This window comes from Manacus vitellinus, unplaced genomic scaffold, assembly GCF_001715985.3.
Source record: "Manacus vitellinus isolate BGI_N305 unplaced genomic scaffold, ASM171598v3 scaffold_30_pilon, whole genome shotgun sequence".
Lineage (NCBI taxonomy): Eukaryota > Metazoa > Chordata > Aves > Passeriformes > Pipridae > Manacus > Manacus vitellinus.
The window spans coordinates 7597930-7611566 of NW_021940291.1; the positions used below are offsets into that span (position 1 = coordinate 7597930).

The window sequence follows — 13637 nt, forward strand, 5'->3', positions numbered from 1 at the left end:
GGAAAAAAAACCCCAACCCAGTCTGTCTGAAACAACTGGGCTAATAGCGGTTCTGTGGTATCATCCTGTGATTAGGGGTCTCATCCGTGATTAAGCTGTAAATAGAAACTGCCTTATTAATAATCACTGGCTTTAAGTAGGATGACCTGCATAGACAGGGTCCTTCAGCACTCTGGGGAAAAAAAAAAAAAAGAAAGCCACAGGCCAAAACAGCACAACAGAGAAGTTTGAATGTGGTGTCATTACTGAGATGTTAAGTCAAACCTTGAGGCTGAGCCCCACATGTTGTGTCATTAGTATTTCTGCTCTCATGTGGTTTCAGATGTGGGGTGCACATGTGCAAAAAAGCATTGCAGAGGTGATGATAACATCTTTTGATGGGAGGGAAGTAATGATATGAAAGTAACACATAACCAAGGACCTGGGAGACGCTATAATATCCTGTTGCCAATAATGCTCCTTGTTCAGTGTTAGCATGGAGATTTCCTGTTTTGGGGTTAGTACAGTAACCTATGTTTGTGTATCAGCTTTTTGGAGGAGATGACAAGTCTTACTTGATTTTTTTTTTTTATGGTGTGAGTTGTGTGGTTCCCACTCGTGCTGTAAGACTGCAAGGTTGCAATTCAGGAGGACAGTGGATTATCTCATCCTAGATGCTTCTCTCCTCTGCAGGACTCCATTGATACAGAGTTGCTGCTCTGCGGAGAGAACGTTAACCAGAACAATTTGCTGTCCTACGCCAGAGAAGCTGCTGACTTTGCAACCAATTACCAGCTGCCTTCCTTGGATTTTGCAATTAATCACTATGGCCAACCAGATGTAGCAATGTTTGATTTTACTTCCATGTATGCATCTGAAAACGCTGCACTAGTGAGAGAGAGGCACAGACATCAGCTTCTGGTGGCACTTGTTGGAGATAGTTTGCTTGAGGTACCTTGGAATGTGTTCCAAGTAGTCCATTTTTTTTTTTCGCTCTTATTTCCTTAATCCGACCATTCAATCTACCCTCCTGATCAAAACAAAACATCCTCTCTTGCATGTCCTTAAACAGTGGTGTCTTCTTTGGAATAGACTTTTTTTCCCCTTTTTCTTCTTTTTCATGCCATAGTTTGTCGTAGCTAATGCTTGGCTGGCAGCCTCTGGCTGAGATCCCATTTTGCTTTATGCAAGTTGTATTTCTGTCTGAAAACTGTGAGCTCTGTGCCCTCAGCTTGGGTGCATGGCATAATTTTCCTGACTGCCATTATGGAGAAAAACTTGATCCAAATTATTGTTGCAGGCTCTTTGCCTTAATATGTTCTCTTTTTTTTCTTTCTGAAGTGAAAAGTGTATGTTGCTATGTCCTTTTTTTTATTTTTTTTTTTAACCCATGCTGACAGCATGAAGCATTTGAAGAGTCTATAGCAAAATTAGGAGATGAGAAGGGCATAATTTTCCTTTTTCTTTTCTTTGACTAATTCTTGAGTCTTCTTTTTTTTTTTCCTCAGCTTAAACTTTTTGAGGTTGAGAATTTTGTTTTTAAATAGAAAAGTTAAAAAAGTGAAAGAAGCAATCTTTTTCATTTCATTCTCCTCTTAGAGGAGTGATACATCTAAAAACTGCAAGCATTGTCTGTGCTGTATTTTAACTCTTTCTGGGCTATTTTTCTAAGACAGTATGAAACCCTAGACCCCAAATTCGCATTGCATGTTACTTTTGTAATAAGACCTTAAGAAATACAAGGAATTAAAGTGTAAATGCTTCTTACAGCCCTTCTGGCCGATGGGTACCGGCTGTGCAAGAGGCTTCCTGGCCGCTTTTGACACTGCGTGGATGGTGCGGAGCTGGGCTCAAGGGAAACCCCCCCTGGAGATCCTTGCTGAACGGTGAGTGCTGCTCTTGTCTTCTCCATCCTTCCCAGTGTGTTAAAGAGTCACAGTATTGGTAGAAGGCAGTGGATTTCACAATGGCATCAGGAGAAATATTCTTCTTTCCTGTAGTGGCGTTGGGATGAAATCATCCGTTCCTTAAAATTACAGAACAATTTACAGTGATAACCAGCTGTTGCTCTGTGAGCTTCTGCACACTAATACAGGGACTTGGTAGTGTGGTTTAAATCACTTCCTTAAATCACTAGTCACTAGAATTAAGTGTGATTCTTAAGGACGTAAACCAAAGATACTTTGTATCAAAAAAACCCACCCCCTCCAACCATCTTAGCGCCTGTTTTTTTGTTCTAAAAAAAATATGAAAAATCCTTAAAGAACTCTAAATAAATTCTTCAACATTAGCAGCTTTCATGGTTGGTCTCTGTGATTTAAACTCTGCAGTTTGGCTTAGTAGCCCTGATATTCTCTTTAGGCTAATAAATGTGTGGCAAAAGAGAATTACTGTAGTGCTGCATCATAAACTTCTCTGTGTAATGTCTCTTTGACTAGAGCAAAAAAAATTCTGTAATTAGGGACAACAGCAATCCTGGTGTCACCATGGTCTGATGGTTGAATTTGCTGACTTTGGTCCTGCTGGCAGCTACCTTGCTCTGCTACAGCTGCCCAGGCTGTTCTGGGGCAGATACGTAATAGTCATGGTTGTGGTAATGTGAGTAGGAGCATTACTAACTACAGCACTTTGGGAAGTTTTAAGATAGGAGCCTGTGGGATGACTCAAGCAGGGCATAGACCCAAGTGGAAAATTGAACACCATAGTAAAAAAAGCAGCTGTGGTGGTTATTGCAGGATGATGGGATTTAGTGCTGTTATGTGGTAAAGAAGTTACTCCTTGGGTGGATGGTAAAACAAAACCAGATGACTGGGTGATGTAATCTTTTTTTTTTTTTGTCCCCCTTCTTTTTCTTGGTCACTTCCTGCTTCAGGAAAATGTGGGCATAAGTTCTTTTTGTTGTCCTTTTTCTGTCTGGCATCCTTCTGCTGAGTGGGGATAAGAAATGGGATGGATGCTTTATGCATTTAGTGCATGACATTTGTCCTGGCAGAACCAAAATAAGATGTAGGTAGCTGCAAAAAAAACCCAAACAAAACAACCTCTTTTTATATAATGAATATTTATTTTAATATATAACTCTTGCATACTTTTTCCTCTATAAGAGAGAGCATTTATCGACTCTTGCCTCAGACGACCCCTGAAAATATTAATAAGAACTTTGACCAGTATACCATTGACCCAGGGACAAGATACCCAAACTTGAACTCGAGCTGCGTTCGACCTCATCAGGTCAGTACATAAAAGGCTTGCTTGTGAAATCAGTTCTTTTTTTGCCTAGGATAAATAGAGCTGCAAGTAGTGTGCAAACAAAACCTTCAGGAGACTCCTGAATTTAGAACCTGCTGCAAACAAAACCTTCAGGAGACTCCTGAATTTAGAACCTGCTGCCTGATAAGGTTAACCTGGAAAAAAACCCTCTTATTTTCTCTCCAAGCAATTCTAACATTATGCTGCTAATTGCTTTTCCTTGTAGGTGAGGCAGTTATATGTCACCAACGAGTTACAGCAGTGTCCTCTTGAAAGAGCGAGCTCCATCAGAAGATCAGTGAATCTCTCCAGACATGGTATGTGGCACCTCACGTTTGCCGCGGCTTAACATTTGTAACCTTCTGAGCATGCAAGAACTGATTGAAATGTTTGGTCTCCTGTGTAACTGCAGAGTCAGACATTCGACCCAACAAGCTCTTGACGTGGTGTCAGAAGCAGACGGAAGGATACCGGAGCGTTAACGTCACGGACCTCACTACCTCCTGGAAGAGCGGCCTTGCCTTGTGCGCCATCATCCATCGCTTCAGGCCTGACCTCATGTGAGTGACATCTGCAGACCTCGTTGGGCGTGTAGGGCACATGAAGCGCTTACTAAAGTGTGGTGCAAGGCCGACCAGAACAACACTGATGCTCTGCAGTCCCCTTCTGTGGGTGTTTTCTGCAAGGAAATGCACATCATTGCCAGGGCTGGGGGGTGGAGAGGGTGGGGTTGGTTTTGCTTTGTTTTTTCTGTATGTCCTTGCATGCCATTTAAAAAGAAATATATATATGCTTTCAAAGAGCTGGGAAGGCTTTGAACCTTATGATTTATCGTGTTTGTGGGAGTCATGTGTCTATTTAAGATGAAATTTGTGGTGCTTGGAGAATGTGAAGAGCTGCATTCCCAGGTCCCTGGAGAAAGGGTTTTAGTGTACACTTAAAACCACAACCATAATGGCACTGTCATGAGTTACAGAAATACCTGGGTGAGCCTTGGATGAACCATCCTCTGTTTTGTAGTGGTAGCTGTGACAATCATATAGGGAAATGTTGGACTTTGGAGGTGGGTTTTGCACAACTCTGTCCAGAAGAGCACAGTGCCCTTTCATGTGTGCTATGCAACAAGGGCTGGCCCCTGGAGATTAACAGCCTAGTGACTGAATGTAAGCCAGCATTCCCCTTTTGACAGTGTTTCTGGGGTCCTAAGGCTACAAGACCCAACTTCTTATGTGTGAATATTTTGTAAGGTCCCTCAGTTAGATACAAGAGGGTCAGTGTGTAACAGGTGTCAGGAAATGGCAATTGCTGGCACTGCTTGGTGCAGTCGGTGGGGTGACTCTCCTCTCTCTTCACCAATCTCCAGCATGCAGTGGGTGCATTCTCTTGCCTTCCTACACAGACTTAGGAGTCAAAAATGAATTTTTGTCAACCTCCCTTTATTGTGGATAAATGGAAGGAATGATTGAGCTCTTTTATGAGGTGTGTTAAGTTGGAAAAAATAGGAGTGGTACCCAGGGTGCTAGTTAGTACAGTTTTGCCAGAGGAAGAGCTGAGATTTTAATGATAAGATTTATTTTTTTTTACCTTGGGTTAGTTTTAAAAAATTAAAATTATGGACGTTTTTGTGACTGTAATGGGGGGAAAGGATATAGAAAGCAAAGGAATTTTTGCTGTCTGTGTAAAACTTGTCTTTTTAAGCACTGCTCTCTACAAAGTCGATAAATTTATCTTCCTGAGCTAACAGACCTCCCGCTGTTTAATGCTGTGTTTGGATCTTGTTGGCTTTTTGTTTTAAATGAGCCTGCTGAAGGACTTGGCCAGATGAAAGCCAGGCAGGCAAGAGAGGAGGCTGCCTGTGGGCCGTGGGCAGGGCTGGGGTGGAGGGCTGCCCACAGCCCCCTGGCTCCAGAAATGGGCAGTGGGTGGGTGAGGGAAGAGGAGAAATTCTTTGGCGATTCAAAAACTCACATTTGTTTATGAGGAGAAAGGAACTACCCTGTGTGGAGCTTTGTAATTTATTCACATGTTTATTTTAATCATGAATTTTGGAAGCTGTTCAAGAGATCAGAGTCTTAGAATAGGTCCCATAGAAAATGGATTAGAGAGTGGATAACAGAGTTCCAGATGTGTGATGTACTTACTTAGTGCACAGCTAAATTCAGTTATGACCTGGCCAGTAGGTCCTTGCTCAAACTGTGTGTTAATATCTTAAAAAAAAAAAAGAGAGGTTAGTGCCTGTGCATGTGTGTGCACACACATGTAACAAACTTTTTTCATAGAATGCCAGCCTAAATTTATTCCTCCTGACTTTGGTGGTTTATAGAACTAATTGCAACTGAGAAGTCAATTACTGATGGATGAAATTTGTAGTAGTGCAGCTGTGTTTGGAGAGGGAAAAGGTTTCTTAGCACTTCTGAGGAGGAATTGCATTTCTTCATAAGTGAGAGAATCCTTTTTTGTGGGACTACATCAAGATACAATTCAGTGAAAAAGCCTTTAAATTACATTCTGGCAAAGCCATTATTTGTAACGTGATTTGTGTGAGGCTCTTACATTTGGCATTGTGTGGACTCTCTAGCTTTGGCCCAGTGAAATGCCTGTGCCTTCATTGCTGGTGCTGTTCTGTGCCTCTCCCATGGGCAAGGGAGCACTGCATGTTATTGAGGGGAGCAGAGAGGAAACCAGTGCTGATGCCACTGCCTTGTCCCCGCAGTGACTTTGATGCTCTGAACGAAGAGGATGTTGTCAAGAACAACCAGCTGGCGTTCGATGTTGCCGAGCAGGAGTTTGGGATCCCCCCCGTGACCACAGGGAAGGAGGTGGGGTCGGCCGGGGAGCCCGACAAGCTCAGCATGGTCATGTACCTCTCCAAGTTTTACGAGCTGTTCCGGGGCACACCTCTGCAGGCCGTAGGTAAGCCAGACCCAGGCTGCTCCTAAGTCTTGCAGGTTTGGGAAGCGGGAGCACTTCATCCAGGCTGCAGGCGAGCCCTGCTCTCGAGCCAAGAGTCCTTTCCCAGCTGAGCCATTCTGGCACGTGAGCGTGCCTGCTCCTGTCTGCAACAGTCACCCTGGGCTTATGACAGGAAAGGGGAAAACCTTGATTGAAGACCAAGGTTTTGTGGGTCCTTGGTGGTTTCAGAGAATAGGAGCAGCTGGATAACTGCTGCTTGACATCATGAAGTTCATGTATCAGGCTGCTAGTGTGACTCCCTGGTAAGGATGACTGCCCACACCACATTCACACCCGTGTGTTTCTCTTTCTTTTTTAGGAAGTCACCCTACATTGTACATATTCACTTTTATTTGCCTGTGTTTCTTATATATAATTGCTACTAGCACTCAACTGGAAAGCTTTGGCTTAATCAAAATAATTTAAAAATAAATCTAAATAAATAATGTTGTTTTTTGAACAGATGCTGGTGAGAAGCAAAATGGAGAAAATAACGATCTTGGTTCAGAAAAATCATCAAGCTCCATCTCTAATAATTATTTAAATTTAACTTTACCAAGAAAACGAGTACCAAAGGTAAGTTGTGAAGGAAGACTTGCCCTATAAATTATCCTTTGTTGAAAAGATGAAAGTAAGCTGTCAGGCTCAGAAATAAGGGTTTTATATATATACTAGTATTAAAAGACCTGTAAATTGAGATTTCTTTTGAGTAAGATTTCACGGTATTCAAAATGCATGTGCACACTCAGTCATTATAATGTTTGTAAGGATAAAACTGAAGCCTTGTCAGTGTGAAATGGCTGAAGCATTAATAATGGTCCCAGTTAAGCATTCTCTGTAAATGCAAAATTTTGGATCTCAGTGAGAGTTTGGATGTACTTGGGGAGAATTCGTATCCATTGTTAACACCAATGTTTGTTGCTGGTAAAAGTGAGAGGAGGATGATGTTTTATTTGGTGTGTTTGAGTTGCTGTTTTCAACTTGAAGTATTTAAGATCTCAGCTCCCTTATGCCTATTGACATGTGTTTTATTTTTGGAGAATTTTCAGAAGTTGCTTTTAGGAGGTTTTGTGCAATGCTAGAAACAAAGTTGTTGGTTGGGGGTTTTTTTGGTTTTTTTTAGGGGCTTTGGGTTTGTTGGGTTTTTTTGAGATGGGAAAGTCTGGAATTTTCCTAGGCTGTTTCTACCTTTAAGAAAAATAGTACTGTAGCTCTGTATTCCTAAATATACGGAATATATGGCCATTCTGTTATATATCAGTTCAAATAATCACTGGTATACTAGGTTGAGAGGGAGTGCTGTTTTTTAACAAAAGCAGTGATTTAAACACTTTGTGGATGCTGTTTCAAGGTTCTGAAGTAAAACTTTCAACTCTTTCAGAAGTCACCTGCAACAGTGGGTAGGTCGACTAGTGTGGCTCTGAGATAATGATCTCTTAGTCATACCTGTGTACTTTTCTCTCTTGGTCACTTATTAATAAAAATTTATTGGCATGCCCTGTGATGTCCCTGTATTATAAGAAACATCCATGCCCATACATGCTATGATTAAAGACTCCAGAGCCTTGAAGGATTATGGAGACCTGAGTTAATACTCTCTGAAATGGGACTGCGTGCAGTGAGAGAATTGTCTGTGTCTTTGAATGGATTATAGCTTCAGAAGTTTTATATGGTTTAATTTTAGGGGAGTCCTAATAAAATTAGTTAGTAATAAGCAGTTTCACCTTCTGCCTCTTCCTTAGCTCAGTTGTCTTCTTAAAGGAGACCTTAAGGGATTTGCTTTCACAGCCAAGCCTATCTTCATTTTAACTTCAGCTGAAGTGGGAGTGTCTGCACAGCCCAGCTCAGAGGCAGCAGTGCCTCAAGTCCAGCTGGTCTAGAGGAGCAGCACAAGGTAGAGAACAGCATAGACTCCTCCACCAAAAGGAAGTTAACTTCTGCAGTTTTCCAAAACACAGCTTAATGCAAAACTGTTCCAGGTTTTGAGTTTCCTGGGCTAGCTAAAAACCTTGTGTTGACTACAATGATTCTCAAGTTCTTTCTCTGTTTGTTCTTGTTTGTGGATTTTTTGTTTTGAGGTCTTTGGTTTTTGGGTTTGTTTGTTTGTTTGTTTTGGTGGTTTGTGTTTTTTTTTTTATTTGGTTAGGTTTTTTAAGCAAGCCTCCTTAATGCTTAACTGTATTGCTTCATTTACACCTATTGATAGACCTTTAAGTTTTGCCTGGGAAAGTATGCATTTCCTACTTCTTTTGGAATTCAGTGTCCTAGTAAAAGTTCAGGTGTACATGTATGTACTGCATTCCTCAGTATTTAAATACATTGTTTTTTAAATTTGTTGCTCTCATCTTGTAGAAATGTGATTTCTGTTTTTTTCACCCCGAGAATTGCTCCGGAATTTCCAGATATTTCCTAGACTGACTTTTGTCTTGAATATTTTCTCTTCATAAACACATTTTCAAAACCTGTGGACACACAATTTCCTGGTAGCTTCATACATCCCTGTTAGGAAATAATTTTTCCCTGTCACCCACATACACACAAAACCAAGTGACATGTTTCCCAGATAACCAAGCAGTGAGAAACCAAGCAGGCAAAATAACCTTTGCTTTTTCTTGTGGGTGACTTGTTTGGAAGGAAAACCTCTTTCGTGACCACAATGTTGTTGTTTTTCCATGAGTTATTTGCAGAAATAAATAGACTTTCAGCAGTGGGGAGAGCTTTCCATTACTAAGCCATGCAGCCTCTGACTAACCTCCCATCATGAAATAAGCCTTCTGTCATAGCAGAGCTGCAGTTCTTGGCTGCACACGAAAGCATGAGGTGATTTACTTGACGGGCCCCTCTGGTTTCCCACTACAGGGGCTTGTTAACAATGAGAAGTGGAAGTGATATTTCCCAAATCAGCCTGGGGAGCAAGGCTGACAAGACATTTTGTAGGAGGTTTTGCAGCTCTGTCACGGTTAGGGTGTGAAACTAAGCAGGATGGGTTAGGGTACTTGGGTTAGGACAGAGACTTGAGTGCCAGAACTATCTGAAACTACCTGGGAAATAAAGCTCCTTGGAAAGCAACTTCTTGAGTCAAGAGTTTGACTGTGGCTTCAGTTTTATGGTTCTTTCCCCTGAAAAAGGTGGTGCTGACCATTATCCATTAGATATATATAGTATATGTTCTATCCAGGCTGTAGGAGAGCACAATGTTGCTTACTAAACTTTCCACAGCATCTAGTTTGTCCTTTTATTTGGCTGGAAGTGGGTTTCTTATCTGGGTGCAGGCTGTGGGAGACCAGGAAGTGGAGCCTGGAGCTGGTGTAGCTGTTCTGGCAGCCTGTGCTGAGCTGGATCATGTTTTCCATTCTCCTCCGAGTGTCAGCCGGGCTGGAGAGGAACTGAGATTTCCTGTGCTCCAGACTAATAAACGAATGAAGGTGTTTACACAATACAGAGCACAGTCCTTTTGGAGTCTTGCTCGGCAATTAAATTGCTTTGTCTTTCACTTCTTTGTAAATATGTTAATGTGAGTCCTTTGTGTAAGATTTTTGAAAGGCAGGATCTTGTTTGCTCCATTCACTCAGGCAAATTCTGCTTTTATGTGGTACAGGCTATTATGCAGAATACATTATGCTATTCTGTTGTTCACCCTTTTGTGAACAGATGACTATAGGTAGCTTAAAGCTGGGTTGCTGAGAGCTGGTGCCTGAAAGACAGTGTACCAAAGCACACAAAGTAATCAAAATACTGTCATCTGATTCTCTTGGTGTTTGCCCAGAAGTTGTTTGGGATTACTTCTAGTCACTGCATAATGATTTATTACAAAGAGTGTATATGTAAAGAGAAAGGTTGTGATTTTTGATCTTGCTCTCTTTATTCCTTTTCAGTTTTTTTTAAGTTGATTGAGTAATCACTAAGTTACAGTGTGGGCAAATGCAAATAAGTGGAATATAACTTATTGTTCCTAAAGTATAACTTTTTGTACCAAATCTTCGAGACTCAATTTAACAAGAAGCAATACAAATTTCTAAGCATTTTCAAGTTCAGCTGGACTGAGTATGAAGTATTATTGATTGTGTAATCTCTAATTGAGTAAAATGATTAAATATGTGCATAGCTCAAGCACAGAATAGTAACTTTGGTTACTTAAGTACTGTACTGTTCAGCCATAGTTAGGGAGGTGAACCTTACGAGGGAGACAGACCTCTAAGGCAGACAGCAACTGCTCCAAAAAGAAAATAAGACTGTGCTATGAATAAGTGATCTGCATGCAGATAGTTGTGTTAAGAGAGATGTGGGGGCTATAGTGAAAAAGTGAGGGGTTCCTGGATTTTGTTATGTATCTGGAAACCAGTGTAGTCTAGAGAAAAATTCCCAGAATAACTGATGCTGTATTACCTTTTTCGTCAAGGATGTGTAAGTGCTTTTTGAATTATAAACTATTCAGTACTGAAAAGAGGAAAAGGTAAACACCAGAGTTATGGAGCCTGTGTTCAACGAAGTGTTCAGGCATGTATTCTCCCCCACTGGAGTCCAGTGAGAGCTCCCAGTGAGGGGTTGTGTGACAGCTTTTACATACCTGATACCTGCCACGAGGGCCCACCAGGCTGCTGGGTGAGAAGCGATCCCCCAAAGGCTGGCACGGCTCACCTGTGTGTGCCTGGTTTAACAGAGGCCAGGCCTCCCCCGCCTGGTTATGAAACTTGTTCTCCTGGGAGGAACTGCTGGGGTAAACTTGGTAACTCCTGCAGTAATCCATGGAACCTGTTTTGGCTTTACCCTTTCAGGTTGAAGGGAAAACAGAAGAAAACGAGACTAACAAGAGACGTCGGAAAGGTCTCCTTGGTGTCTTCGAAGAGGTTGGTGTTCAGTGGGGTCCATTCATATCCCAGCTCCTTGATGAGCACCAGAGCTGAGGAAGCAGCAGGAGCTGAGGGGGCCAGGGCCAGGTCTTCTCAAGTTTGGCAGGAACAGAAAGCCTCTCCCCTAAAACCTTGAATTTACTGTAGTGTGCACTAAATCATTTGATAGGGAGGAGAGCATTAACTAAAGTGCACTAGTTTTCATTCTGACACAAGGACATGTGAGATATTGGGTTTTTTTCCTTTTCCTAACTCAGTTATTTAGACAAATTTTTGTTTGAGGACTTTGCATTGCAGCTTGGTTTCTAGCCCCTCTCTGATTAGTTACCTTTCTGACTGTTTTATCAATGGCAGCACTGATTAATGTTCCCTTTTACCGTACTCTGGGACCAAAGAAAATATTTTTTGGTGACTTTTACATACTAAACAGTGTCATTTTTAGTATACTGTAGACTGTATTTCCTTTTACTCTTTGCTGATAAGGATATTATCTCTTTCTCTCTCTTCGTGAGTGTTGTAAGAAACCCAAGAAAAACATAGTTTTTTGTTTTCTTGCAGACTTCGAGCTTTTCAAGCCAAGGGACAAATGCTGGGAAAGCACAGAGTGATGGCAGAGAAGGAACGAACCAGAACAAAGTTAAATCAATGGCAACTCAGCTGTTGGCAAAGTTTGAAGAGAGTACTTCAAATACAATTTTGCGGAGACAGGTAGGTCATAGATGAACATGAAAGTAATCTCTGAAATTAAACCACAGTCCCTCCTTGTGAAGGTGATGCAGATTTCCAAGGAGAAAAAAAATGGATCTGTTACGTGTTTGAAGTGGGTTGCCTTTTTTAATACTTTATGCAAATGAGAAGTATTTCTCTCAATACTTGGAGAACAAGTATGACTAATATAGATTGACTAATGCATATTAAATGGATCTGTTATATTGAAAAGTGCAGTGAAATTGCAATGTCCAGAAATCTCATGTACGTCAGCCTGTAGGACTTTTGTGTTGTTTGGAAGTCTAAGCTGGCTGCAAATGGTATTGCAGGTGACTTTTTTCCTATATCCTATGAATAAAGGACACTACATATCCAGTGGTGTCTTTCTTCGTGGAAAATTTAGGAAGTGTAAGAAGGGAACCTAATCTTTTGCAACATGTGTCTGTCTGCTGTTTCCATTCCTAAAGTAGGCAAAATGAAAGATATTTGTGCATTCCACAGCATTTTCATGGTTTGTTTTTAGTGTGACTGTTGGTGTTTTAAAAATAATCCTGTGCTGCCGAGGTAGGGATGAGAAGCTCAAAACCACACGTTGGCCAGAAATGGTCTGGATCAGCTGAGTTTGGATCTGAAGGAAGGGTGAGCAAGGTGTTGAGATTCTGACAAGGATGGCCTCTTTCTCAATTCTCTGTGCTTGGATCCATTTGCTGATTTAAATATTTAAGTCCTCCAGTAGTGTAGGCTCTAGAGATGTCCAGTGACTTTCTCAGTCTGTGAACCACTGTTGTTTGCACTCTACCTGACTACTTGGCAATACCCTGAGCTTTCTGTGTATGTGGCCAGAGATTTGCTTGGCCATGGTGAAGGAAGCCTTGATGTGTTGCTTTTAATAATGAACTGTCCTAAAGAACACTGAATGGGCTCAATTTTAAGCGTATCTTTGGTAGAAGAGACTAATAAAATGGGCGGGTGACAAAAATTTGCAAAATGTGTTGTTAAGCTCCATAATCATGGCTAGGCTTTGTGAACGAAGATTTGGGAGCTCCATAATAATGTGCCTTTTAAAGCAACTTTTATTTCTTTCTGCCTCAAAAGGTCTTTGAATCCTATTTACTGTCTTCCTTTTTTTTTCTCTTCACTCTGCCTTTACAACTTTAAAAATGCTTTACAAGGAGGTAATAGATAGACCAGCCCTGCTTGCTTCTGACCCTCCTGCTAATCCTCGCTTTGCTAAACCTGTGGATCCAAGTCTTCTTCCACCTCAACCAAAAAGGCAGGTAGGAACTCATATGGGTAACACCTGACAAACACACCATTTGTCGTGCTGCTGGTAACTCAGTGTTATTGTGTAACTACAAGATATACAAAACAGTATTTGTCTGTAGTCTGCCTAGTTAACAGATATATTTAGCTGAGAACTGTGAAAACCACATTAAAAGTTTTAAGGCTATTTTACACCTGCTTGACCAGATGAGAAAACTATTTGAAAGTGTGGAAACCACCCTAAAAACATAAGTGTTGATTTCTGTGTTACCACATTTAGACTTCAAATTCTATAAATATGATTACATAGCTACACTTAACGTGTGAGAAGACTACAGCTGTACCTGAAAATTTGTCTGTGCATGTACTCAATGCTTTGGGCTGTTCTAATGATAAGGCAAAGCGAGTGTTCCAGCCTGAGGAACCTGGCAAAAATGTCTAAGATGAAAGCTTGAGCCTTGAAAAGCTGATATCGATGGCCAAGTTATTTATTCCTTTAAGTGGAGTTTGTGATAAGAACTTCTGCTGGAAGCTCTTCTGCAGCATCATATACACAGGGCAAATTTTTGAAGACATAGTCTAAATTTTTCTTTTACTACTTTCAGTGAAAGCAAACTCATCTCAAACAGAATTGAT

The 13637-nt window shown here is 41.1% G+C and overlaps 1 protein-coding gene across 2 annotated transcripts in view; it reads left to right on the plus strand.

Moving 5' to 3' along the window:
- The window catches only part of MICAL2 (microtubule associated monooxygenase, calponin and LIM domain containing 2), a 146954-nt gene that overhangs the window by 69377 nt on the left and 63940 nt on the right, over positions 1–13637 (plus strand). For both annotated transcript variants that reach the window (XM_018076037.3, XM_018076038.3), the window contains exons 10-19: positions 673–930; positions 1750–1865; positions 3084–3210; positions 3455–3545; positions 3641–3788; positions 5942–6141; positions 6644–6756; positions 10956–11027; positions 11589–11738; positions 12911–13015. In XM_018076037.3, coding sequence (XP_017931526.2) covers positions 673–930; positions 1750–1865; positions 3084–3210; positions 3455–3545; positions 3641–3788; positions 5942–6141; positions 6644–6756; positions 10956–11027; positions 11589–11738; positions 12911–13015 — 1380 coding nt within the window. The remainder of the gene's footprint in view (positions 1–672; positions 931–1749; positions 1866–3083; positions 3211–3454; positions 3546–3640; positions 3789–5941; positions 6142–6643; positions 6757–10955; positions 11028–11588; positions 11739–12910; positions 13016–13637) is intronic.